Source organism: Myxocyprinus asiaticus, chromosome 10 (genome assembly GCF_019703515.2).
Source record: "Myxocyprinus asiaticus isolate MX2 ecotype Aquarium Trade chromosome 10, UBuf_Myxa_2, whole genome shotgun sequence".
Taxonomy (NCBI): Eukaryota; Metazoa; Chordata; class Actinopteri; order Cypriniformes; family Catostomidae; genus Myxocyprinus; species Myxocyprinus asiaticus.
In genome coordinates, this window is record NC_059353.1 from 23,553,797 (window position 1) to 23,577,787 (window position 23,991).

The window sequence follows — 23,991 nt, forward strand, 5'->3', positions numbered from 1 at the left end:
TGTTGAGAAACTGTACTTTTTATAACGTCCTTCAACATGCAATTTTGGAATTAGGTCTCTTTTCCAAAAAGAACTCGTAACAATTCCATATGAAGTGTAGTATTGGGAGAACTTTGTTAATAATGTTGATTGGAAAAAAGTGTGGATGCTGCCTTTTAATGATAACTAATAAAGTAAGGAAAGTGTTGTTCAAGTTATTACATAGATTTTACCCAGCCAAATTATATTTTAATAGGTTTAATACAGATAAAAACTGCTCTTTTTGTGATGCCCCAAATTAATCTGCACTTCACATCTTTTGGGACTGTCCATTTACACAATTATTTTGGATAGAAATTTATTAAGGAAATTTTACTTTTTAATTTCTCAATGTTGTTTCAGGATGTGTTGTTTGGTTTTTATACAGTCAGCAAAACTAAAAAGAATGAGTATTTTGTTGCTGTTTGCTAAATTTCACACTCACCGAAGTAAATTCAGTAATTATAAACCCTTATTTATTGTATTTGAAAAAGAAGTCAAGCAATCCATCCAAACCATTTCACCTTTAAAGAACACCAAAGATCTTAAGACTATAAAATTGTGCTACCTCTTTAAATTATTTTGTTAAGTATTGAAATGTAGTATCCTGTGCTTTTATACTTGGTGCCCTTCTGTCTTTTTTCTATTCTAATGTACATTGTTTAATCTAAACATTTGACCTTTTTATGAATTTTGTTTATATCCTGGCAATAAAAAATGAAATAAATAAGCCGTTTCACATGGAAATACGTCACAATATGGAACTCGTCCAAATTTTTGGCTCATGCCGGCTTTAACATAAAACTTGAATTAGCTGTCCACAGCAACAAATAAAGGAGCAGTTTTAGACTGATTCAACATAAAGGTAGGCTGATTTAATATTTTTATTACTTTTTATTGTTTTTCTCCCTCAACAAAGTCCCATTTTTTTTTTGCTCTTACATCCGATAAAACAAAAAAAAAATGAAATGTCCAATATAAATTCAAAATATGAAAGTACAAAAGTTTAGAAAACATTGAAAAGATAAAGATTTGTTTTGGCTTTTTACCCTCTTCACCAAGTCTTCAAGGTAAAAAAAAAAAAAAAAAGAAACATTTGGCATCATCTTATGGATATGAGCAGGAAGAAAGACAGAAAATAGAATAATAGACATTGTCATTATTTGCTCAATTTTTGCAAAATTAAATCACCAAAAGCAGGATACTAAATTCTATTGATATCCAACATTAAGCATTACTTATTTCATTTTCGTATTTAATTTTTGTTACTACATACAGTATATGTTATCATCAATAATTCATGTCTGATTGATTAACAGAGTAAATCATACAACTGACAACATTTTGGATAACTGGATAACTTACATTATCTAAAATAAACAATTAAAGCTTCTTTTTTAGCCTTAAAATGCTGAGATAAAGTATTTAAAAAAAATATGAAAAAAAATATGGCTTGAGCTACTCAAATAGTCTACATCCATTCAGATTATCATAATTTAATAAATCTGAATACAATTTAGATATTCTTTTTTAAACAGCTGTTTCCTGAATCTGTGATCTGCGAAATTCCTTTACAGCCTTTTGCATATTCCTGTCTAGTTTCAAGTCCGTTCTTCGTAGCAATATATTTGTCTGTGGATCTTTACTTCCATGCCTGAAATAATATTACCAAAAGCCACATATAATTATAAATGTACTTCTGCACATACACACAGTCACTACAAACAAGAGTTAGGAATGAGTCTTGAATGAAAAAAGTTGGACAAGCTATCATTTTTCCTACATAAAATCTGTTATTTTAATGGTCTTTGATTGTAGGGTGAAAAATCTGGTTATGTTTGCCTTTAGGTATCCCACATAAAAAGACAAAATTTCTATGAGAAGCAAAGTCCCAACTCACTAAAATTACTTGATCAAACATTCTAATATGGCTATGTACCACACTCACCCTGCCCACTACCTTTTTGAACTGTTGCCTTCTGGACACCAGAACCGTCAGGCACAGGAACAGTTTTTTCCCCCAGGCAATCCATCTCATGAACAGTTAAAACTGCCCCTTTGAGCAATAATTAATGTGCAATACACAGCTTAGTCTTTTTATATTATCCAATATGTGTATATGTGTGTATATGTATGTGTATGTATGTATATACATATGTGTGCGTGTGTGTGTATATGTATGTGTATATGTGTATGTATGTGTGCGTGTGTGTATATATATATATATATATATATATATATATATATATATATTGTCTATTCTATATATACTTTTTTCTTTTCAATATTTATATTTTTTTTATTCAATTTTAATTATTTTTTAAAAGTCTTTTTGCTGTTTTGTATTGTTGTGTACTGGAAGCTTCTGTCACCAAGACAAATTCCTTGTATGTGTAAGCACACTTGGCAATAAAGCTAATTCTGATTCTGATTCTGATGTTCATTTATTGTCCAGTATATAGTTATTCCTATTAATTATGTAGCTTAATTATTTGAATTAACTATTTAAAATGTGAAATCATACTTATGTTTACATTTATTACAAATTACCATGTTTATGAAAAAAAAAGTTAAAGGTTGCAATGAGGGAGCCCAAAAATTCTAATGGTGCCCCTCGGCACCGCCACTGAAAATGAATAAAAAGAATACAGTATTCCAAAACACGTTTAAAATAGACTTTAGTAACTTACCTCCGTAGATATTGCTCTATAGCATGCCGTTCATACACCCATCCCTTATTAGTTTTTACTGGATCAACAAACAATTTTTTTGTCAGAGGACAAATTAGATTAGGAGGTATGGCCATGTTGGCTAATTCTGGACCCACATATTTCTGAAACATAATGTAAAAAATAACATGAATACAATTATTTTTGGTTGATTTTAAAAATACCCTTCAAATTCTCAACTTGTGAATTCAAAAATGGGCTTCTACATAAAGTTAACTATTTAACTACAAAAGGGTGTCTTTAGTGGAACCAGTCTAGGCTTCCTTATGATCCCTGAGATGCCAACATGATCACACAAGCTATTGTCATTTGTTTTTCCACCATAATTCAGACACGATGTACTGCATTTCAGACAAGCCACACTATGCAATGAAATCCCCCCTACCACACCCCCAAATCACCCATAAAATCACTGTGCCTTTGACTTCATATCATTTTTCATCTCTAAGTAGTGAGATACTGCATTTGCAAAGAAGTGAAAAAATTTTTTTGGGGTGCTAGTATTGTACTATATACAATATTATTTTATACAGTATTGATTATTATAGAGTTAGGGTTAGGTTTAGGGTTTGGGTTAGGAGTACCTTTGACATCCATTCAAAGAACAAAGTGAAAGAGCATAGTTTTGGTCTCAGGACTGTTGTGCATGCCTATGACTGTAGTTCCAACTATGGCCACATGGGAGAATTTTGTTGTGGTTCCCAGCTTGGGGTTGTGGTACCTCATATCCTTTGAGGTGGTCAAAGATACATAAAATCCACTATAGCGGTAAGACAGCCAGCATCTGTCTGTCTGTCTGTCTCTCTGTCTGTCTGTCTGTCTGTCTGTCTGTCTATCTATCTATCTAACTATTGTACATATGTATGGGTTTGTTTTGCAAATGTATTCAGTGATGGAGTTTCTGTATGGAATTGTAATTTCAGAATTACCTTTTCCAGTTCATCCACTGAGGAATTTGCATACCGTTCTGTGCTTTTCTTGGCTTCATCCTCATATTTGTGTTTGTCCGACTGGAATTCTTCTGCCAAAATGCTTAATAAATTATAAACCAAAACTGGATTAGTATCCATTATTTTCTCAAAGAATTACCTCATGTTGATTCAGATGATTAGATGGGCCAAACATTATTCTGCCTGTAGTGCAGTTGAAACACAACATGTTTACATCAAATGTTCTACAAATTCACACCCTACAAATCTGCAACTTTCCTGCATCCAACTTTTTCCTGAATGCGGATGTGTTCCACAATTCAACTGTTTTAAATTTTCTGTCTCCAGTGTTATCACTCGTATTGGCGTATATTCTTAGTGGTAATGTTACGTTTAAGGTATTACATTTGTAAAAATGGTCAAAAAGCGTGGCTGTATAGTGCCAATACTTTACAGAGTCGAGATTACCGTTTTTTAATGACAGTGCCTCAGTCAGCCAGAGTCAGTATGTAGATGTCATAAAGCCATGGTCCGAGGTTAGTTACGTTGATACCATTAACTACTTTGAGTTGTAATGACAACCAACATCAGGACAAATACATTTTTACTCCAAAAAAACTTAAATGGTTGTTGCTCTCCATCTGGATCGCTCGTTTTGAAGTTTTTAAAGTGCGTCTCGAGACCAGAAACAGAAATCATAGCGCTGCCCAGTGGTTGCTCAGGAAAAAGGTAGATAGCCACAATTAAAATTGCATTTATTTAATTGCCTTTATAATAAAAATGTCAATCTAAGTGGCATCTGCAAACAAACAATGCCAGACCTTTTCCCAGAACTTACTTCACTTACTTCAGCCATATTTGAAATTGCTTTTAACCATTTGGTCCCCCTGTGATTTTCAGTGGATGTACTGTATAGGCCTATTCAGTTCCACAGGTGTCCTTGCAGAGTAACCACAGGTGTTGTTCAACACATTAACTATGGACATGTTTAAGTTTGAAAACTAGAAAGTGTCCTAATAAATCTTTCTTTATTTTGAACAGTTTATCTATTGTTTTATAATCTGAGTTTTTGTGAAATCTCTTGCTTGAAAAGTGTGCCTGTGCAGTCTGTCTTTAAAATAAATGGCACTTTGATATTTTGTTCTGTAAAGCAATGACATTCTTACATTTTTAAGTGTCCTAAATACACTGTTCTCAACTTGATTCTGATTGGTCAATAGCTGCATTCAGCAGTCGAATGTTTCTGAATAATGATGGTTGTCGTTAGCAGCACTGTTTAACTGACCGCGCTCATCCAGTGTATATATGTTTTCAGATAGAACGCGAGCAAAGCTATGCTTTCTCGTCACTCTGGTGTTGCAGCAAGTAAACAAATTTTTTTATTTTGAATTCAAATAAATAATGCATGTCCATGTATACTTATTTGTTAAGTAGCAGTGTAATAAGCAGGAATATGTACAGCCAGACAGTCATTATTGCAAAATTAACCCATTCAGGTTGATACAAGACCCCTCTGCTTTGTGTCTGGGTCATGATCAACTTGTCGGGGGTTGATTTGCTATAACATTATGTTTTTATATATTTTGTTTACCTATCCAGAGGATCACTTGGTTCAGGGGCGATCATGAGCCCAAATATGGCATCCAGGATCTCTCTCATGGTAATGTGGGCTGAGTAATTTCGGTCAAATATGTTGTGACAGATTCTTCCCTCACTGTTCACATTGCAATGGTAAACCTTTATAAGAGTTAAGGAACTGTTATGAAAATAAAATGAAAAATACAGGAGCCAAATCATTGCATGGAATTCCCATGTGTGAGAACAGCAAGTTGAATGCAGAGAAAAAGGATACAGGGGTGAAGAATCTCACAAGAGGTGGTTTCACAGGGTACTCAGGACCGAACTCACAATACAGCTCAAAGACTCCATTTTCATAAGGAGTATCAGAAGGACCTTCCATAAGAATCTTCCAAAAGGCTGAGGAGCAAAAAAATGTATTATATAATGGCACATAGGCTTTAGACATGCAAAGCTGGCTCTACACCAGCATACTCGATACAACTCATTTTGGCCGAGGGTGTCACACATGCAGACTGTTTTGCTGAGATCTCACTCTCTTCAGTCAGAGGTATGACACACTTGACCAATTAAAAATGGTGGAGGGGTGACATACATAACAACTCACCACAACTATCTCTCTCTGACAAAATAACAGCAAGAGTAAAATTGCAATTGCAACACTGTGATTTGGGACATTTTCAGACCTGTAGCTTGCTTGGCTGTTCTGAAACTGGGGCTAAAAAGGTTACTATGTTGCATTATCTTCATGGTTCGGTTGGCTTTCACAAGGTTATATTTTAAAATGCACCAGAACTGTAAAATGTCCATCAAGGTTATTTTTATCCATCATTAGTTGCTTTTTTATTATTTCTTCAGAATGACAGAATCACTATGAATTTTATGCAGCTGAGTGTGAAGAAAAAAAAAGTTCAGATCAGCTTGTCATCTTGTCAGTTCATCTCAGTGACAGAATGATTTTTTCAAACAAAACAGGCGTGTCTTTTCAGTGCTTGAAGCCATTAACTCAGCAGGGAGTCCTGTCAGTCAAGTGATTAACACCTCCCACTGAGAGGTGCTAATGAGTGCTCTGTATCCCTCTAAATCCTCAAATGTATTGCAGTCACCGATCCAAAAATTATAAGCGTGAATCAAAAAATAATAAGCGCAAAAATAAATAAGCGCAGATAAAAAAATAACAAGCATGAATTAAAAATATATATAAACACATTTAAAATATGCTGCAAAAAAAAGAAAAAGAAAAAAGAAAAATTCAAGCAAAGTCATCAGAATTGCAAACAAAATCAAGTTTTTCTTGGTTATATTACTGTTTATTTGTGCTCTCTGACAATTTTTTTTTTTTTTGGAACGTTTACACTGTATTTTTCTTTGCTTTTGTTACCAAGTCCTGCGCTTAGTTTTCCAAAACTTGTGAGTAGAGTTTCGTGTAAATCAGGGGACATTTTGTGTCCCCAATGGTCCACTAGTTCTTGATCGTCAGCTCCTCCTCTAGCCAATCATTCAAAGAGGGGAGGTGACGTCACTCCAATGCGACTCTGACAGCTGCTGCTCAGTGTTACATTATTGTGGTTGATAGATACGCTGCTAGTGTCTGTTTTGAGTATTTTCTGCCAGCTCTATGAAACAATGTGTTGTCCGAGTAGGCCATTATCACAGTCCGTTAACACATGTATCAGCTGAATTTATTTTGCAGAGTTTTAGTTTAGGCATTATCCTTGTTTGTAGGTTATTGGCTGCATATCTAAAAAAAAACAAAAACTTAAAAAAAAACAAGGCTGGGTTGGTGTGGATGTTTGATGCATGTTTTTACTAGCTGTACCAATGTAGCTGCGAGTTCAAAACCCAATTTACCATTTATTAATTTTAAATAAATGAATAGCATTTTTCAAAATAAAAATTGATTGGTAGAAGTGAAATGTGTGCAAAAATCCCTCAATCCACAGCCTAGACTGGAAGACCAATACAATCACTGTTAATACTAGCCATGATTTGTGTGTCAGTAGATGAAAATTATTAATAATACTTCAATTCTCTATAATTTAACGGAGTCTAGATCCAAATTCTAGACAAGAACTACATTTCCCAAGCGTATAAAAGGTGCATGTCACTGTCATAGAAATATGCCTGACATTCAAGGATGCAGTTATTGCTCAAAGTAACATAAGTCCATATTTCTAACTAGCAAATGGACTGCTAACAGTCCATTTGCACTACCAACTTCTTATGAATGTGCTGTCTTGTTTATATCGCTGGTGCTTCACAGGGAATGGACTATGTAATAGGACAAAGACGGTGCAATAACCAGAGAAAAATCTCAAAACTAAATTGCACTCGACCCAGCCCATTAGCAATTTCGCCAAACCCACTTGCGCCAATACTTCGCGCATGCTTGCACAAAAATACCAAAACTTCGTGGCTGCGCTTAGCACTCTTAAAGTTGTACTATAGTGCCTTGACGAGTGCTCTTCGATTTGCTGTTCTGACGTATTTCCTACTGAAACAGGAATTGGGGGCAGGACATGTCAACGACTCCTCGCATTTTTAAAAATAGCCAATAGGCTTTAGTTTACAGCCACACACACACACACACGCACACACCTTTCCAACATGATGCTCATGTCAGAGTCGCTTGCTGGGAAAACTTGAGAAGCGATCTCAATACCGGCCAGCTTTTTAAAAGTTTTCAGAACCGAATGTTCTAACTGTCAGCATTACTACATAACCAGCCCACAAACACAGATAGCACATCGCGGTCTTTGCTCACAATGGGGCGGCAGCCGTTGTGCCAATATAGATAAATGAAAAACAAGTGAGTAAAAAACAATATATCCATGTTTTTAATCACAATGCACCAAACATAATAAATAAAGGACACTTAATCGACCTGTACATCCCAAGAAATCTCTGGCTGCACAAAAAAAGTATAAATAAGCTCCAGCCACATGTCCTCACATCACAAAACGAAATCTCCAATATTCGTCCTTATCCGAAGTGTAAAAATTAAAGCCAGCGGACACGCAACCAGGATAGTTAAGGATAGGGAAGAGGGTTTTAGGAGGGGAGCAACATGAAATACACCATATCACCATGTTGTTTGCTAATTGATGTGATCGTTTCATGTAAATGACAGGGGGCTGGACGGGAGGGGATGAAACTCGTCTGGTTATTGGTCAACCTTATTGCCCAGCCCTCGCACTGGCACATCCGTCAACAGAGAAGAGAAGTTGTTGTGAGGGGGCAAGTTGCTGTTTTTTTGTTTTTGTTTTTGTGTGTGAGACTTATGTTCTCTTTTCTATATATTTGACTGTTTTAAGCATCTGCATTCAACCATCCAGGTGTCCGAGTCATGCCTATTTGTGCTCTAAATATTTACAATAATGGGGTTTTGTTGTTGTAGTTATGTGCGCATCGTATTTCAGAGGTTCATGAATAAATCTCGTAATGCTTTATTGTCAGTGTGTTGCTTGGAAGTTTTTAATGAAAACAGATACTCAAGAGTGAGTTTAAAGTGTGTTCCTTTACCAATGTCATGAATTTTTTTTATTTTATTTTTTTATAATAATGTGTAAAATTTTATGTATAAGAAAAACAGTGTATAAAATGTGTCATCTGACCGAAGGCTTCAAGTCCGTCCCACGCTTTTTTGACTCATGAACCCTCATGGACTAGCTGACTAGCACCCCATCAGTAGCACTTGCTTACATCACCAAAGTCTAGACATGGAGGATGACTGAAAGGGTGTAGGGTTCCATTTGGGACAAGGCCATTGTCTTAGAAGATGATCCACAAAAATTGAAGTAATACATTTTTATGTACAGTAAGTAATACATTTTTAATAAAGGCAAAAATATTTATTAAACCCCCCTCAATAAGCCGTTGTGGTGAGGGCACAAGAGTTTTCACCATTGACTCCACTGTGTCAGTGCATATAAGGCAGCCGCCAAAACCAAGCCATCTTGTTATCCCTGTGATAACCCCACTGTCTGTCTGCTTATCAGCTTGGCAGCAGTTACAGACTGTGTCCAATTGGTTTATTTGAACGTTAAAACCTGATTATGCCATTCAATTCAGACAAGTCCCACCTGTAAACAGGGCAATTCCAACAGTAGTCAATGCTCAGGAAGCTCCATTTCTAGTTCAGGAAATTATATTCTCTTGCAGAAAGGGGCAATAAAAGAATTCTACCCTTCTCAGAAAGAGAGAGAAAGAGGAGTCACCCACCGTTGCACATGCTTCGTCCTCTCAAAGTGACATGCGGATGCTGCAGGGCCTTGTTACCATGGAAACAAACCCACTTTCTGGAGTCGGGCGATCTATTGGGACAGGTTTGTCGCCGCAAAGTGATTACCACAGACATCTCATGCATGGGTTGGGGCGCTGTGTCTAATGGCCGTCCAGCATACAGAGTCTGGATGGGCCAGCAGCTTACATGGTACATAAGTTGTCTAGATGTGGGTGGTGCTGTTGGCACAGAGATATTTCCTTCCGGAGAATTCGAGGCAGTCAGGAGGATCGGGAGGACTGAGTTCAACTCCTGTTAGTGGTGCCGTATTGGCCATCTCACACGTGGTTCTCAAGACTGTTCTCTCTCCTGGAGGATTCCAGTCAGAACACATGGGATTTGTCTGTGGTGTTTGAGTCTGTGGTGTCTCTCAGATGCCCCGTTTGAGGCCTTGGCATTAATTTCAGACAAGTTTCTGACTTTTAAGGCTGCCCTGCTTTTGGCACTGGCATCTTTTAAGAGGATTTTGTTTGGATTTTGCGCCTGGCTTGTCAAAGACGGTATTGAGACCTCACTTGGGTTATTCGCACGGGATAAGTGATGTCTGTATAAATCACAGAGATGAGAATGTCGACTGCATTTACACACTGCTTTCACACATAATTGGCACATCAGAAAATGTACGATATTTAGCTGTGCTGATTAATAATGAAATAAGTATTAAACATATGTTCATATGTAACTGGGATTATTAGAAGAAATTGACTTGAATATCTGGCAAAATACAATAGAACTAGTTACATTAGCAAGGCAGTAATCCTACAGTACACTCTTGAATTAAAAATATAGACAATCTTTTCACATTATGTAATTTTATCTGTCCCTCCAGAAAATATGTTGTAACACATTGGGCTCAATACAATTTTTCCCGTTCACTCTGCTTAAATCACAAAATTACTACTTGTGTGCTTTTCAAATTTTCCAAATAAAAAGAAATCATGCTCGTTTATCATGCATCAATCCAAACGCAACAGCCAGCGTTAGATGAAGTTTTGAAATGCGCCTTACATTTTCTGGCATCTTCTCAGTGGCCAACATCCACTTCAGACACTTGATGAACTTTAGAAACAATGAGTTAAAAGGTTCACAGGCTGGACAGTGCAGATTCATTGGCTTTTTACCAGTATGCCAATTTGTTCCATTCCATTTTGCACTGGCGCTACAACTATATAGTGGCACCCCTTCCCCTGTCCAGATTAAATCTGCTCACCTACACTATAACGTGATGTGTGAATGACACAAGAAGATGGTTAGAGGTGTCGTACAGAGATATTTTTAATGTCTTTGTGTTGTCTCTTGGATTTTCATGAACAAAGAGGCATATCAGTATGTCCACAGCGTGAAGGTAGGATCTTGTGGCTTTATGAATGAAGTACTCTTGTTTTAAAATCTCCCCACTCTGCTTCCAGTTGTTATGACATCCCCTGAACACTTTTAAATACTCATGATAAATTTTGGAAACTCTATAACCTGTAAAACCACTTTGCTAGCTAATTACACTTTGACATCAACACCATATAGAACTACTGTACATAGAAATCGCTAGACCGGAAGTTTTGAGACAACATTTTCAAAACCGAATGGCTCCTTCTTTGCAGAGTTGTAACTTGACACCGAATCTTTTAAAACTGGACTGAGATAAAGATGCCTGTCTAGTGCATGTTTATATACAATGTGTGTGTGTGTGTATATATACAGGTGCATCTCAATAAATTAGAATGTCGTGGAAAAGTTCATTTATTTCAGTAATTCAACTCAAATTGTGAAACTCGTGTATTAAATAAATTCAGTGCACACAGACTGAAGTAGTTTAAGTCTTTGGTTCTTTTAATTGTGATGATTTTGGCTCACATTTAACAAAAACCCACCAATTCACTATCTCAAAAAATTAGAATACATCATAAGACCAATAAAAAAAACATTTTTAGTGAATTGTTGGCCTTCTGGAAAGTATGTTCATTTACTGTATATGTACTCAATACTTGGTAGGGGCTCCTTTTGCTTTAATTACTGCCTCAGTTCGGCGTGGCATGGAGGTGATCAGTTTGTGGCACTGCTGAGGTGGTATGGAAGCCCAGGTTTCTTTGACAGTGGCCTTCAGCTCATCTGCATTTTTTGGTCTCTTGTTTCTCATTTTCCTCTTGACAATACCCCATAGATTCTCTATGGGGTTCAGGTCTGGTGAGTTTGCTGGCCAGTCAAGCACACCAACACCATGGTCATTTAACCAACTTTTGGTGCTTTTGGCAGTGTGGGCAGGTGCCAAATCCTGCTGGGAAATGAAATCAGCATCTTTAAAAAGCTGGTCAGCAGAAGGAAGCACGAAGTGCTCCAAAATTTCTTGGTAAACGGGTGCAGTGACTTTGGTTTTCAAAAAACACAATGGACCAACACCAGCAGATGACATTGCACCCCAAATCATCACAGACTGTGGAAACTTAACACTGGACTTCAAGCAACTTGGGCTATGAGCTTCTCCACCCTTCCTCCAGACTCTAGGACCTTGGTTTCCAAATGAAATACAAAACTTGCTCTCATCTGAAAAGAGGACTTTGGACCACTGGGCAACAGTCCAGTTCTTCTTCTCCTCAGCCCAGGTAAGACGCCTCTGACGTTGTCTGTGGTTCAGGAGTGGCTTAACAAGAGGAATACGACAACTGTAGCCAAATTCCTTGACATGTCTGTGTGTGGTGGCTCTTGATGCCTTGACCCCAGCCTCAGTCCATTCCTTGTGAAGTTCACCCAAATTCCTGAATCGATTTTGCTTGACAATCATAAGGCTGCGGTTCTCTCGGTTGGTTGTGCATCTTTTTCTTCCACACTTTTTCCTTCCACTTAACTTTCTGTTAACATGCTTGGATACAGCACTCTGTGAACAGCCAGCTTCTTTGGCAATGAATGTTTGTGGCTTACCCTCCTTGTGAAGGGTGTCAATGATTGTCTTCTGGACAACTGTCAGATCAGCAGTCTTCCCCATGATTGTGTAGCCTAGTGAATCAAACTGAGAGACCATTTTGAAGGCTCAGGAAACCTTTGCATGTGTTTTGAGTTGATTAGCTGATTGGCATGTCACCATATTCTAATTTTTTGAGATAGTGAATTGGTGGGTTCTTGTTAAATGTGAGCCAAAATCATCACAATTAAAAGAACCAAAGACTTAAACTACTTCAGTCTGTGTGCATTGAATTTATTTAATACACGAGTTTCACAATTTGAGTTGAATTACTGAAATAAATGAACTTTTCCATGACATTCTAATTTATTGAGATGCACCTGTATATATATATATATATATATATATATATATATATATATATATATATATATATATATATATATATAGAAACCTAAATTTATACACTAGTGTGCTGCTCTGTCTCAGTTTACGAACTAAAGCACCCGTGGGCAGGACCAAGGATGCAATGGCATAAAGTAGGCCTTGATGTTTTTTTGCTGTAGAGGGTCATGAATTAATGGACCACCTAGTGACATAGGGAAGTTGTGGTAGTAGAGAACGAGATGAATTTGCAGCTTGGTTTCAATAAACACATTTATTGAACTGGGGACTAAGTTTCAACTTCTGAAAGGTACAATATGCTTTTATAGTAGAATGACCTCTTATATGTCAAAATATCAAGGAAAATTGTATTTCTCATGACATGACCCCATTAAGTGTAGACAGTATCTACTCATACTTACTGAAATCTGTCTCTGAAGGCAGCACTGTGAAGAAAGGGTGAGGGTCACAGTGAAGATTCTTGAGCTCTTCCAAAATTCGTTTGTCCTTCTCCAAAAAGCGCCCCGTCTTGGATTCCATGATTTTCTTTTTCAAAGCACTGCAAGTAGTTTTGCATGGATTAGAAGATTCTTATATTTATATTTCTACAATTTTTTCTGAATTTCAATCAGGTTTATCATTTATCTTATTTTATTAATTGTTTATTTATTTTATTTGGATACTCAGTATAAAGTCATGTGTTTTGTGTGTGTGTTTGTGTTAGTTTATTTTTTCATGCTATAGAGATCAAGGTTTAAAAAACTAAATCCAAATTTATGCTTTAAATGTTTGAATTATTATTATACTTATTAAAGATAACTATTAGAATAAGAATCTTTTTAATGACCAGCTTTACACAAATCAATGTATGTTACATTCAAGCAATACTTTTTCTTCTTTACATAGCTGAATTCTGCAATATAGGCCTATATTGTTATTATTATTGTTTTAATATTATACTGTGATATTAAATGAATAGTTCACCCAGAAATGAAAACATTCTCAAAAATTATCTCATCATTTACTCATCCTCATGCCATCCCTGTCATGTCTAGATGTGTTTATGTTCATGTTTTGTGTTAATGTCTCTTATTTTGAAAAGTATTTCCATGGCATGTTATGTTATTTCCTGTTTCCCTGCCATGTCATGTCATGTGATTATCCTGTTTCCCTCATGTTCATGTGTCCTGTTCCCATTGGTTATAGTCTTGTTATTAGTTCTGTTATGTCACTGGTTCATGGTCATTTTCTTGTTATCTTGTTTATTAGTTCAGTCTTGTGATTGGTTGTCTTGTTTACTTGTTACTCATGTCTGTGTATTTAAGCCCTCATGTTTGCCATTGTCTCTTGTCAGGTATTGTTTGTGTAATGTTGTGTTATTGTTTATGCCAAGTTCATAGTCGAGTCATGTCAAGTTTTTGTTTTGTTCACGTTTGGAGTTATGTTTTTTTGGATATCACATTTGTAAATAAAACTGCACTTGTGTCCATCACACATTATCGTCTCTTCGTCTACCTGTTGCCAGCCTTGTTACAATCCCAGTGGTGTATGCATTTCTTTTTTCTTCTGATCACAAACAAAAATGTTTAGAAGAATATCTCAGCTCTGTAGGTCCATACAATGCAAGTGAGTGGTGGCCAGAACTTTAAAGTTTGAAAAAGCACAAAGGCCACATGAAATTAATCTATAAGACTTCAGTGGTTAAATCCATATCTTCAGAAGCAATATGAAAGGTGTGGGTGAGAAACAGATCAATATTTAAGTCCTTTTTTACTAGAAATTGTCCTTCCTGCCCAGTAGGTGGTGATATGCATGAAGAATGTGAAAGTGGAGATTTATAGCAGAAAAGGACTTAAATATTGATCTGGAACCCTCACCCACACCTATCATATAACTTCTGAATATATGGATTTAACCACTGGAGTCATATGGATTACTTCTATGCTGCTTTCTGTGCTTTTGGATCTTCAAAGTTTTGGTCACAGTTTACTTGCATTGTATGAACCAGAGTTTAGAAATTCTTCTAAAAATCAGAAGAAAGCCATACACATCTTGGATGGCATGAGGATGAGTAAATGATGAGAGAATTTTCCTTTGTGGGTGAACTATTCCTTTAACAAGTATGTGATTTAATGTAGTACATTTCAATTCTGTTTTATGTCAGCCCTTACTTTTCTGTCATTGTCACTTTTTTGTGTATCTGTGGAGGTAGTTTCACCTCTGGTTTGACATCATAGCCATAGGTCTCAAAAATATTCTTAAGATCCTCCTGTCAAATATATCAGTATAAAACAACTGGTGATAAAACTGACATTTTAAAATCTAATACTATATACAACATATGCATATACTATTTGTTTTTAGAAATAAAAAAGTATGTTTTTGCATAACATTTTTAGTTGTTCAGGGTCATAGCATATTTCAAGGCAAAGAATGTGTATTCATGAACTAAATAAATGAAATGTAATAGTTATCTTATATGCTATACCATTTTAGAAACAGATGATATTTCAAAGCATTTCTTTTTCTTCCTCAGTTCCAATGACAAGACTGTTTCCATCTCGAAGAGTTGCAAGGCTGCTTTGCTTGTTTCAGGCTTAAAACAGCAACCACCTATAGCACAAACAAAGAATTTAGTGTATCCTGTAGATCCTAGAATAATTATCTTATGAAAATAATATTGGATGTAGCCTAAAGTTACCAGTTGCAGAAAAAAGATACCTGTAACATTGCTTATTCCGTGCAACACATTATTCTGGACTTTACCAAGGAGCACAGCATCGACAACAATGTTTGAGGTCATCAGCTGGGTTGCAACATGAACTGGATTCAACCGTGATCTATATTATGTTGGGGGGGGGGGGGTATGCTTTTAGATACTTTCACATTTGAAATAAACTTTAGTGATATTCAAACTGGACTGAACCAGCAATAGGAATGCTAGAGAGGAAGATAATATTTTAAAATGAAAACACACCCAAAATCTTCACCATCTGTCAAGCATATGATGCGACATCTGCAATCTGGAAATCTCTCTCTGACTTTGTTAAGTTCTTCAAGTCCATGATTTAATGCATCATACAATAATGTTCTTCCATGTGCCTGAAGTCCATGAACATGCACCTAATCAACAAGGGCACAAATATGAAGTAAATTCAAATCCATTTAATTTAATCTAAGAATTTGCCAAAATGCACTTTTCCACATTTTCCACCATCTTCAGAATATTACACAAGTGTGTATACTGCTAATACAGTACGGTGTAATTTTTCCTCTGCAGATAGAGCCGGCCCTACCTAATAAGCAACCTATTTCCTGAACCTGAATACACCGCTTTAAAGTCGTGCTTTGCATTTAAAGACAGCAGTGACATGGTACCATTACATGACACATCGGGTGCGTTTCTTCCCACTGCCAGTGATGTAGTTAAGTTCAGTCACAATACTTATACTACATACACTCAGTATGTTGTTAGATTATATACTGTTTTATCATACACCAGGGTGCAAATAGCATATGCCATTACTTACAATAAGTGTAAATATCATCTGCTGTATTACGTTAATTCTTTCTTATTGATTTGCACATAATTTCATTAAATATAAGCTATTTGTTAATTTGTGATATGTGTGTTTGGTTTAAAAAAGATGTTTTTTGTTTTGTTTTGTTTTGTTTTTTTTGTACTTCTGAAGTAGATACACCTGTGCTAATAAACTACAGTTAATAGTTATGCATTTTTAAACTTTATGCTTTTGATTAAATAGACCTGTTTATTTGCACAATTTGAACTTGCTTGGTTATTGATGATAAGTGTGTTTGGATAGGTGTACTTGTAGGTAGGTGGCCACTGTTTGAAAATCTGCTTAGGGCCCCCAAAATGTTAGGGTCAGCCCAGTGCAGATTCCAGCACACTCCTCTGTTGTTTTAACTTTTTCTAATTAATTTATACATTATTTTCATGTACTAACTAAAAGAAATAAACATTTGAATGCAAAATGCTTCATTGTCATTCAACAAAAAATGATGCTCCTTTTCTATAATATAACAAATAACAATGCAAACCAACCAGTATAAACAGTGAATGCTAAAGGAGAATTGAGGTTAAACAGGACACTTTTTGGTAAATAAATCTATAGCAGCATTAAAATGTCAAAGCACATTTTCCAATCTGCTCTGTAAAAAAAATTGAAAGCAGTATGTTTTTCCGATGTTAAAATATTTTCATTTGTAGGTTTATTTCCCCAAAACTGTAAACAATGTGACTGTAGCACTTTTAAACATTCCTATTTGTTTGAGTGGCCCATCCAGCCAGAAACTGTAACAGTGGCTTAACCAATAGTGTGAGTTTCAGGCAGGAATATCTGTTTGTTTGACAAATGGCAAATGGAGGCTGTTTCAAAAAACTTTTTGAAAACAATGTTTGTTTGTTTTTCGTTTGGTGACGCTAGTGTGGCAGAAATGACATACTTCTCTTTGTGGTGAAAGATTAAAATAGTTTAAAGTTATTATATATTTAATCTTAAGGAACTATGACACTCCAACCTAATTTGGCCCATTTTACCTGATAGTCCACTTTACCTGACATCAACCGACCTTGGATATGTTTGAATAAATTTTTTTTAAACCTGGCATAAGAGTTGAATTTTGAAAGTACAGCCTATGCACACTAGGGTAAACATTCTTTATACATCGATCAGCCACAACATTAAAACCACCTGCCTAATATCATGTAGGTCCCCCTCGTGCCACCAAACCAGCTCGACTCATCAAGGCATGGACTCCACAAGACCACTGAAGGTGTCCTGTGGTATCTGGCACCAAGATGTTAGCAGCAGGTCCTTTTAAGTCCTGTAAGTTGCGAGGTGGGGCCTCCATGGATCGGATTTGTTGGTCCAGCACATCCCATAGATGCTCAATCGGATTGAGATCTGGGAAATTTGGAGGCCAAGTCAACACCCTGAACTCTTTGTCATGTTCCTCAAACCATTCCTGAACAATTTTTGCAGTTTGGCAGGGCGCATTATCATGCTGAAAGAGGCCACTGCCATCAGGGAATACCGTTGCCATGAAGGGGTGTACGTGGTCTGCAACTATCTTTAGGCAGGTGGTACATGTCAAAGTAACATCCACATGAATGCCAGGACCCAACGTTTCCCAGCTGAACATTGCCCAGAGCATCACACTGCCTCCTCCGGTCTGCCTTGATGCATCCATGATGCATCCTGCTGCCATCTCTTCCCCAGGTAAACGACACACCGGCCATCCACATGATCCAAAAGAAAATGTGACTCATCAGACCAGGCAACCTTCTTCCATTACTACATGGTCTACATGACGCTCACATGCCCATTGTAGGCAATTTCGGCAGTGGACAGGGGTCAGCATGGACACTCTGACCAGTCTGCGGCTATGGCCCCATCCGCATTAAGCTGTGATACACTGTGTGTTCTGACACCTTTATATCATGACAGCATTAAGTTTTTCAGCAATTTGTGCTACAGTAGCTCTTCTGTGGGATCTGACCAGACGGGCTAACCTTCACTTCCCACGCGCATCATTGAGCCTTGGGCACCCATGACCCTGTTGCCGGTTCACCGGTTGTCCTTCCTTTGGACCACTTTTGGTAGGTACTAACCACTGCATACTGGGAACACCCCACAAGATCTGCCGTTTTGGAGATGCTCTGACCCATTCATTTAGCCATCACAATTTGGCCCTTGTCAAAGTCACTCAGATCCTTACACTTGCCAATTTTCCTGCTTCCAACACATGAAATTGAAGAACTGATTGTTCACTTGATGCATAATATATCCTACCCCTTGACAGGTGCCATTGTAATGAGATAATAAATGTTATTCACTTCACCTATCAGTGGTTTTAATGTTGTGGCTGATCAGTGTATGTCATATTGAACTAGGAACTACTGGAGTAATAATATAATGCTAAGTAAGGGATAATATACAGGCAGCCAATCATTATATCATAAAATAAACTCAGAAAACCTGCATCACTACTAACCCAAAAAAATACAGAAGAAAACATATTGCCCAGATGAGTGTTCAGTTATACAATGTTGCTCTGGACGACTGACATTATTTTTAAACATTTTGCGAATGCCGTGACTGACCAATTAGAATGAAGTATTCCAGAGAGTCGTGTAATAAATAAAATAATATTAAAACCATCTCCAAAGAAAAAATCTATTTACCTTAAAGGTTTCCACTGTTTCTGTGAATGTATGTAGAGTTTTTACTACAGAGTCAAATTTCACAAGGCAGATAACGTGCTCTAGATTGTATGCCATGCATCGGTTTGCAAAACTGTCAAATATTTGTTTGATGGCTTCAATTCGTTTCATTTTGCAGTCTTCGTCAAAACATTCCGCACCCATGGAAGAACTTGAATCAAAGAGCACCTTTAAAAGAAAATGAAATGCCACACAAATGTCAAACAGATATTTATAAATAGAAAAAAAAAGAAAAAACTGCTGTTCATTTTCTTGTGAGGCAGATATAAATGTCCCATTATAAAATAAATTAATGTTGAATGTGCCATTTATTTATTTCAGTACAAAGATAAACATACCACAATAGCCTCTTTTGGTGGCTTACTGACTCTGAAAGTTAGGTCTTCTCTGGCATCTCTTAATCTAGGAAAAAGAAGAAAAAAAAGTCAACATAACAATTTTCAAGAATATTTTATTTATTTATTTGTATTTATTTTTTGTGATATCTGATGTCAACACAATGCTTTTCTTGTATGCATTTCTTTTACAATGGCCTAAGAATTGATAGCATATTCTGTACATTTTTTTCAGGTCCAAATATCAATTGTCAAGTGTTTTAAATGTATTTTATACATTTTTAGTCCCTATATTTAGCAAGAAGTCCTATAGGTCTGATCCCAATCCACAGCTTTGCCACAAGTTTGCCAAGCAATGCTTAAATATATTCAAAATGTGATTTAAAAATAGGGGTAATGATAGTAATATATCATTACAAAAATAAATGGTGAGTCTAGTACTGCAGCAATTTTGTTTTTACTTAAAAATTATTTTTAAACACTTCATAAATGATATGTTTTATTTTAAATATTTATTTATTGTATCAAAACAAACTGTTTGCAAATATGACAAAACAAGATGGAGTTATACAAATTATTAAAGGCATTTTCATTAAGTTGACTGAATGAGAAGGAATACTTACGTATTAGCCAGTTCATCTACATTCACTGTGATGTTTTTTCCATCAAGAGGGTCAAAAACGACAATGTGTTGAGGAGTCATTTTGTCTTTATGGATGTACATACCAAGTTTTTCTGTAATAGTAAAATAGTTGGTAATAGCCCCACACCGAGTAATACTAGTGATGATCTAACAGAGTGTTCAAAAATATCATGCCATTACACTGCATAATGGATAGCAATATGCTTATTTCTACACACCTTGTGACACAACTTACCATGACTCAGTAGAACCAAGCATGGTCCTTCAATTCCGACAGCCTTTAGTTGTAGTGGTGGAGTTACCATCAAGTAAGGATACTTTACAACTTTCTCATTCATTTGGGCAAATGTTGTCTCTGGATTGATATTAAAGCTAAAAGAGTACATTGTTATCTGCATTAGCATTTTGGTTAATGATTGTTATTTATTTTTGCTGAAAACATGGCAACAATTCAAATTCAGTAGAATGAGCTATGCAAAAAGCAGGACAGTGTATAGTATAAGTTGTTGATGGAACACTGATAAAAGCTTAAATCTTTTAGTATTGGAGATTTATTTATTTATTTATTTATTTATTTTGACATGCCACAACCCTCCTAAATGTATTAAAACACTAGAGCAATTTTCTTGTATGAAAAATTATAAAAGTTAGAATTGTTGAATTAGGTCTATGTCCCTGCTGGAAAAACCATGTCAAATCAGGTGGTCAATCTGTTTTTAAAAACATGGTAGCTGTAAAACCAGTAACCATCAGTTAGTTTACGAGGGGTGCCATAATATTCCACACAATAGCTTACTAATGTAAAAGCCTGAAGTCATACCACCCAGAGGCAGGAAATATGTAAACTACCTTGTAACCTAATGTCTGTGCTGTAGAACAGCAATTAGACATTAAATGCTGGCTTTAACTGTTGTATTACATAACACATAGTGTGATAGTGATCATAATCCATCAGAATGGTTTTAAAAAGGGCAATGTAAAATTGCTTTTCTAGTGGCAATGTGGCATGATATAATAGGTCAGGGAAAGATGTCACTAGTGCAGAAACTTTAAGCATATAGGAGTTTTACTTTACTGTGTTTTTAAAGCAGCAATGAAATTTTGGCTTAATAGAGGCTTTCTTTAATAGCCTGCAGTTTAAACATTGAAAAAATTACACCCTTTAGGTTCTATTTAGAAAGCAGAACGTCTTAAGCAATGTGCTTTACAATATATCAAACACGCATACATAGGGCAAGACAAAAGAGGTTTGAAATTTTCATGCAAGTTTGTCTTTTGTCTGAAAGGGCCATTTGTCAGCAAATTACCTTGCTTTTTTACATCACGTTTGGCGAGAAAGAGCCTTTAGGCATAAGTGGGTGAAATTGTGAGTGCAAAGCATGAATGAATTGGGTTAAACTATTATGTTATGTTATGCACTAAGGCCAGAAACATACTTTACACAGATGCGAGAGCTTGGCCAACGCAGTGCCAACTTGTGCTGTGGTTGAACCGGGGGGGGCAGGAATTAGCTGTTTAGAAGGTCCCCGCTAGCCCCTGCTTGTAGATGCCATAACTACACCCTCTGTGCTTAACAGTATTTTTTCCAATTGATGGCCATTCAGAAACAACCATGTATTCTGATGAATTTTTATTTATTTATTTATTTTTTTACAAGAAACTTTTTGATCACAAACATTTCATTACGTTGTACTACATCTTTTTCCAATGACCGATTTTTTTTGGCAGGCTGCTAAAAGCATGAAATTTACTTATTTTTCCCTGTCTCATACTGTTGATGTCACAGCACATACACAGGCCTGAAAGCACTGGCCAAGCTCGAGCAGCACCCACCCACTCGCATGAGGTTGCATCCTTGTTTGACAGACAGCATGAGATGATGATAAGACACCTGTTTATTACACTTCATGTGCATATCTTATGCATTTGACAGCCTGAGTAATCAAATAAACAAATGGGAACTCTTGATTTTGCAGTCTTGTGTCATGGTTATTTAAACAATATTGATTATACCAGCGTGTTAAAAACCATAGGCTATAGTGAATTAATTTATAATGCATAATTTATAATACATCAATCTGGAATGATGCCATTTTAAAGTAATTATTATGTCAATAAATTAAGTATTTTTTGTTTGTAGAAATCAAGGAGCTCTTAATTACAATTAAAATTAAATATTTTAAAATATAATTATTAGTATTTGTATTAATGTACAGCTGCTGCGAATGATGATTCAGTGATTCAAGATGGTGCTGCAGATGGCTGCTTCAGTATGGAGCTCTTTAGCTTTTTGTTACTTTTGTTTGTTTTTCATGTTTTTTGTCACTCTTTCCCGATCAGCTTCACCAGGGATGAACTGCTGAATATTCGACAGAGCACACCTGATAATTTTTTGCCAGTGTTTATTATTCAGAAGTTTTATTAGACATCTTAGTTGGAGGCGCAGAGGTGCTCTACAAGCGATCCAAAAGACGCACGCGAGAGAAGCGAGCTGGCATGCTTGTGAAGCTTTGTCAACACAGCTTTAGGACTCCGCTGCCGAGTATTCATCTGGAGAATGTCCAATGCCTCACCAACAAAACGGACGAACTGCTTCCACTCACTCAAACAAATAAGGACTTTTCTAACTCTACTGCTCTGTGTTTCATGGAAACCTGGCTGAGTGAAGCCATCACGGACAGCGTGTTACATCTGCCGGGCTTTCAGCTGTTCAGAGCAGATCGCATTGCGGAGTTATCGGGGAAAACGAGAGGCGGTGAAACATGCATTTACAACAACAAAAGTTGGTGTACAGATGTAACAGCATTGAATTTGGTGGCACTGTTCATCAACTGTAAGCCTTTCTACTCGCCACGGGAGTTTTCTTCATTTATTCTGGTGAGTGTTTATATCCCGCCACAAGCATGTGTGAACACAGCGTTGCATCACCCGGACTCACTTATTATTATTCTGTGTGATTTTACTAAAGCTAAACTCACCCTTGAACTGCCAAAATACAAACAACACATCACATGCCCCACCAGAGAAAGAAATATATTGGACCACTGCTACATCAATGTAAATGATGCATATCGCTCTGTCCCTCCAGCACCTTTAGGACTGTCTGATCACTGTCTGGTTCATCTTCTCCCGACCTATAAACAGAAACTAAAATCAGCTAAGCCTGTAGTAAGGACTGTAAAGAGATGGACCAGTGAAGCAGAGCTGGAACTACAAGCTGCTTTGTCTGCACTGATTGGAGTGTTTTTGAGGCTGCAGCCACTGACCTGGACAAGCTCACAGATACTGTGACATCATATATCAGTTTCTGTGAGGATAAGTGCATCCCTACTAGGAAATTGTTTTCATTCAATAACGATAAACCATGGTTTACAACTCAGACAGCTTCGTCATGCCAAAGGAGATACTTACAGAAGTGGGGATAAAATATTGTACAACCAGGCCAGGAACACACTTACTAAGGAAATCAGAGTAGCTAAAAGAATCTACTCTGAAAAGCTGAAAAAACTGTTTTCAGTCAACGATCCTGCATCTGTGTGGAAAGGCCTTAAAAGCATCACCAAGTACAAGACCCCCCCCCCTCCCCCCCACTCTGTAGAGAGTGAACTAATGGCTGATGAACTGAATGTGTTTTACTGCAGGTTTGAAAAGCCCAGTCTCACACCCCTCCCCCGCTCTGATCTTCACTTCACACACACACACACACACACACACACCAACACCTCCTGGAACCCCCTTCCTCCCCCTCCTGCTACTCAATCTGCACTTATGATCTGTGAGGAGGATGTGTGTCGGGTCTTTCAGAAACAAAAGTCTAGGAAAGCTTCAGGCCCAGACGGTGTTTCACCTGCCTGTCTGAAAGTCTGCACTGACCAACTGGCCCCCATCTTCACACAGACCTTCAATAGATCACTGGAGCAGTGTGAAGATCCCTGCTGCTTCAAACGCTCCAC

At 36.8% G+C, this 23,991-nt stretch overlaps 1 protein-coding gene across 7 annotated transcripts in view; it reads right to left on the bottom strand.

Moving 5' to 3' along the window:
- Positions 1-892: 892 nt before the first annotated feature.
- Positions 893-23,991, bottom strand: part of LOC127446948 (uncharacterized) — a 48,954-nt gene continuing 25,855 nt past the window's right edge. For all 7 annotated transcript variants that reach the window (XM_051708319.1, XM_051708322.1, XM_051708320.1 and 4 more), the window contains 14 exons: positions 20,274-20,410; positions 20,019-20,130; positions 19,399-19,462; positions 19,022-19,228; positions 15,791-15,936; positions 15,535-15,653; positions 15,302-15,426; positions 14,985-15,082; positions 13,236-13,372; positions 5,529-5,653; positions 5,268-5,413; positions 3,677-3,779; positions 2,709-2,851; positions 893-1,672 (listed from right to left, as the gene is read on the bottom strand). In XM_051708319.1, coding sequence (XP_051564279.1) covers positions 1,549-1,672; positions 2,709-2,851; positions 3,677-3,779; positions 5,268-5,413; positions 5,529-5,653; positions 13,236-13,372; positions 14,985-15,082; positions 15,302-15,426; positions 15,535-15,653; positions 15,791-15,936; positions 19,022-19,228; positions 19,399-19,462; positions 20,019-20,130; positions 20,274-20,410 — 1,786 coding nt within the window. In that variant the 3' untranslated portion in view covers positions 893-1,548. The remainder of the gene's footprint in view (positions 1,673-2,708; positions 2,852-3,676; positions 3,780-5,267; positions 5,414-5,528; positions 5,654-13,235; positions 13,373-14,984; positions 15,083-15,301; positions 15,427-15,534; positions 15,654-15,790; positions 15,937-19,021; positions 19,229-19,398; positions 19,463-20,018; positions 20,131-20,273; positions 20,411-23,991) is intronic.